General features: G+C 36.3%; 1 protein-coding gene across 1 annotated transcript; it reads right to left on the minus strand.

Moving 5' to 3' along the window:
* Nucleotides 1–479: 479 nt before the first annotated feature.
* Nucleotides 480–2,796, minus strand: LOC133877490 (F-box/kelch-repeat protein At5g60570). The gene is made up of 2 exons (XM_062315810.1): nt 2,634–2,796; nt 480–2,383 (listed from the first exon to the last, which is right to left on the minus strand). Exon 2 carries the CDS (start codon nt 1,901–1,903, stop codon nt 809–811), a length of 1,095 nt encoding a protein of 364 aa, XP_062171794.1. The 5' UTR covers nt 1,904–2,383; nt 2,634–2,796; the 3' UTR covers nt 480–808.
* Nucleotides 2,797–4,257: the final 1,461 nt, after the last annotated feature.

Here is a 4,257-nt window from a genome sequence, read left to right on the forward strand (position 1 = left end):
AAATGTCAGCCAAAGTGAAGAATCTAATTTGCGACTGCTACATAGATTATAGTTTACTTCATATAAGCCAGAATCCCCACCACTATAAATTCATGAGTGAGCCAATTTATTCTTGAGTTACAGCCTAGTGCATGAAACATCAAAAGCTCTTTAGTAAGAGCTTTGCCTCTTGAGTTTGCAAAGAGTTAAGAGCTTGAAAAGAAAATAAACGATTAGTTATGAATAAAATTATAGACACCTACAACTTGAAAGACAGAATGAAGCAGTTACCTAATAGGAGTAGTAGTTTTTGATAGGTAATAAACAAAATATTATTAAAAAAGCGTAAAAGGCACCCCTAAGCATACAGGACCTAATAGAAGTAGTACTGGCTCTGTTTCTATAATCACTAAGATACACCCAGTTATTGGAAGAAAACATTTCTTACTTTTCGTGCAGAAAATTTGCAGTAAAAATGGGAAAGAACATGAAGCATTACAAGATCAGGCACCAAACATTGAACATCATATAATTATGTAAAAGCCTTCGCAATTTATTGGTATAAATAAGTTGGCTGTGGATGAACTTTGACAGTTAAGACAGACAACAAAGCACTAACAAAGTGACTCTACTTAGTTCCTCAAAAGCAAATAAAATGCAGAAACATGAAAGTAATGCATTCAAATTCAAGCATGTTTTTCAGCTAGACAAAAGCTATCTCGGTGACAATTAATTCTAGTCAATAAGATAAATGCACACAGAAGCACCCTGAAGGGCCAGGTTGAAGTGCAGATACTGGAACCTTCCTTTCAGTCGATCCAACATATCTTCAACAACCCATAATGGCACAGTTGAACACAAACACACCAACATGCTCCTTCACACCAAAAACCTTCCAATCCAAGGTTCCATCCTTGATCCCGGACTCAGGAGACCAAGAGTTAAGCACAATTCCTTCGCCTTCTGGACCTCGTTGCCCGCCCACCACAAGAAGTTCCTCTCCACAAGCCTTGAAAGCCAGGCCCCAGCCATTTGCCAAATCAGCCCTGACTGGAAGCCTTCCCAACACATCCCAGGTGTTCTTCACTTTGTCATACTTTTTAACCATGTTGGTCAAATGCTCAACTGCATATAACTGGTTATTCACAACTGCCACGAGAGGAGGAGCCTGAGTGGCCCTATTGGCAAATGGATACATATCATCTATTTTCCGCCATCTTCTTGTATGAGGATCATACTCCTCCCCACAGGTCAATGAAACAGTGGGATTAAGCATCCCGCCAATCACGTAGAATTTGCCATCCATAAAAAAGCCTGAGCATAATCTACGCGGTGTGTGCATGCTGGGTAACATTTCCCATGTACCTGATGAAGAATCATATAATTCAGCAGATTGCAAAACACTCCCATTTCTATCACTCCCTCCTGCAACAATAGCAATCGAACCAAGGCTACTTGACCCAAACAAACAACGAGGGCGGTTCATCCCTGGAGACTTAACCCAACTACGACGTACCAAACTATACTTCCAAATAGCAAAATCCAACAACTCACGACCAAAAACCAACAATTCATTACCCACAGCCAAGGACTCCTTATCAGCATGGTTAAAACACTCATCGCAAGGCATTTTAGGCAAAGTCATCCATTTCTTTCTCACAGGATCAAATGCCTCCCACCCCCTTGGATCACAAACCAAATACACCCAATGCTCCAAAATCTGCAACTGCTTTCTCAACTCATATAAACACCCACTTTTAACTAAATCATTAAACCTTGTATTAATACATGATAACGATGCATAGTCGGATCTACTCGCCAAAGCAAGGCAATTCAACGCAACATCATCAACAAGACCCGGGAGAAGCGAATCACTTGATCCGAATCTACATCGGCCATCATTTACTCCTCCCTCTGAATTCATGTTCGAAATAGCAGTCACTTCTTCCTCCTCCAAAAATTTAAAAAAAAAAAAAAAAAAAAAATTCCCAACAAGCTTTGATTGTTATGTCAAAAACAAATCTTTACTATACCCCCCCCAAACAAAACCAAGCAAATTTCTCATACAAAATTCAATCTTGGCAAAGGACTCCAAAAACTTCTTCTATACCACAATTCCTAAATACCACAATACCCCGAAAACAAATACCGAGCTTTGCACGCAATCGGTCTCCATGTGTTTATTCTTTCCATCAATTCAACAAATTAACGTATACCCGAAAAGAAATTTTCCATTTTTTTTCCTCACATTCACCGAAACTAATGCAATCTCAGCTCAAACGAATCGACTATGGAAACACATGCATCGTCTCTATAAGATTCAGAGTTCTGGTTATACCACCGAGTTATATGGATTTTCCGGGAAATTTTTTCAGCTGATTTCCAGCAATCCAAACAGAGTTATCTGAAATTCAATGAAAAACGAGAAATTAACACAAATATTACAAAACACGCAAAAGTATTCGGTTTGAACAGTACAATAAGAAATAAAAGTAGTCCATTAGTATTGCACAGGTATGTTCGGATCCGGATTGAAACACAGAAACGCTATTCGGATCCAAATCGGATGATTATTCGGATCCGCCTTGGTCGGAGAGAAACGAAACGAACAGAGTTCGGAAGAGAGAATGAACGTTAAAAAAGGATGCCCGTACCGAAAAGTGTGAAAGCCGGGTCGGATCTCAGGACTCGGGTCGCCTCATGATGAGCCGGAAAATTGTTTCCGCCGAACATGTCGCCGGAGCCCGGCGAGTGAGAGAGAGAAACGAGAGAGTGGTGATTCTGAGATAACTTGGAAGAGAGACTGGGTTTGTTGAAAAGTGGGGTGGGTTATAAAAATGAAAAATATTGGGGGTGCTTGCAGTAATGACCCTACTTTTGTGCATATTTGTGTATTTGTACTTTTGTTTAATTACTATAAGCACTTCTTAATTCTTATCTTGTACGGCCTTTTTCATGACCATTATTATTATGGTTTAATTGCGGTAATGGATGATAAAAGCCCACATAAATCCAATTTATTATATTATCTTCGAGTACCAATTGATTTTTAATTCTTCTTGGTGGTGGCACTGCCTTCAAGGCAGAGGACCAAGTGTTAAATGTTTGTTAAAGAGTTTTAGATTTTTTTATTATTATTATTATTTTGTTCAAAAAAAATGTTTTGACGTGAAATAAATATAAAAAATATTTTTGTTCTGAATATTTTTTTACTTTGAATTTTTGTTAATGTATTTATCCGAAGAATATAAAACAAAAACACATACACAAACACGCATGGCTTAGAATAGAGAAAAAAGTAATAAAACATACTACGAGCTTGTTTGGATTTGAATCGGGAAATATTAATTTTTATATCAAGAAAAAACTTTATTTTTAAGCTTTTTCTAAAAGCGTGTTTTTGCATTTTTAGAGCAAATAAGTACTTTTCGAGTTTTTTTACCAAATAGACTCAATTTTTTGTTTTGCACAATTTCTTATGTACTTAAAATACTTTTTAAGTTCGTAATGCAATTCAAAACATGCTCTACGTACACCCCCCTCTTATCCACATACTTCTAGATTGCTATGACCGTGTCTATTGGCCCTTATTTATTTTTTATTTTTTTAACAATAACTGATCTAATGAAATAAGAGTGCAGCATGTAGCATTAATTTTACTATAAAGAAAAACCATTGTTGATGATTTAATAGGGGGTGATAAAAGTGGTTAATTAGGAAAACAAATGTTGTGAGGAGTAGAGAAAATTAAAGCTCGAATGTATTAACAGAAGCGAAGGGATATTAGTGCAATTTAGGCTAAAAATTTAAAGCAATTCAAGATGCATGCATGGGATATGGGGGATTATGATTTTTTACAATTATTTATCCGAATTTAAAAAATTTTAAGCAGATGATTGTAAGAGATCACTTATAAGACTGTAAAATTACTAATTGGTCTCATAAGTAGTCTCTCATAATTATTTATTTAAATTTTTTTAAATTTAAACAAATAATTATAAAGAATCTTGTTTCCGACCGATGGATGCGAGAGAGAAAGTGACGTAAGTGATAGAAAGCTAACATACATTAATTAATTTAATTGTACTCTGTAGATGATGGGTTAGTGGTAAAAAGATATTATTATTATTATGAGTTAAAAAAAGTCATAGAAAAATGAGAAAAACGATAAAACTGACCATCCCCACGCCGCAACAAAAGGATTGCCACTTCACTCCAAGCTTCAGCCATGCCATTGCAATTTCCAAATATGAAACGGGTTTTCGGTTTTGTGTCTTC

The sequence above is a fragment of the Alnus glutinosa genome, chromosome 9 (genome assembly GCF_958979055.1).
Source record: "Alnus glutinosa chromosome 9, dhAlnGlut1.1, whole genome shotgun sequence".
Taxonomy (NCBI): Eukaryota; Viridiplantae; Streptophyta; class Magnoliopsida; order Fagales; family Betulaceae; genus Alnus; species Alnus glutinosa.

Coding starts and splice junctions, on each gene's coding strand:
- LOC133877490 (XM_062315810.1), bottom strand. CDS start 1,903: ATGAATTCAGAGGGAGGAGTAAATGATGGCCGATGTAGATTCGGATCA.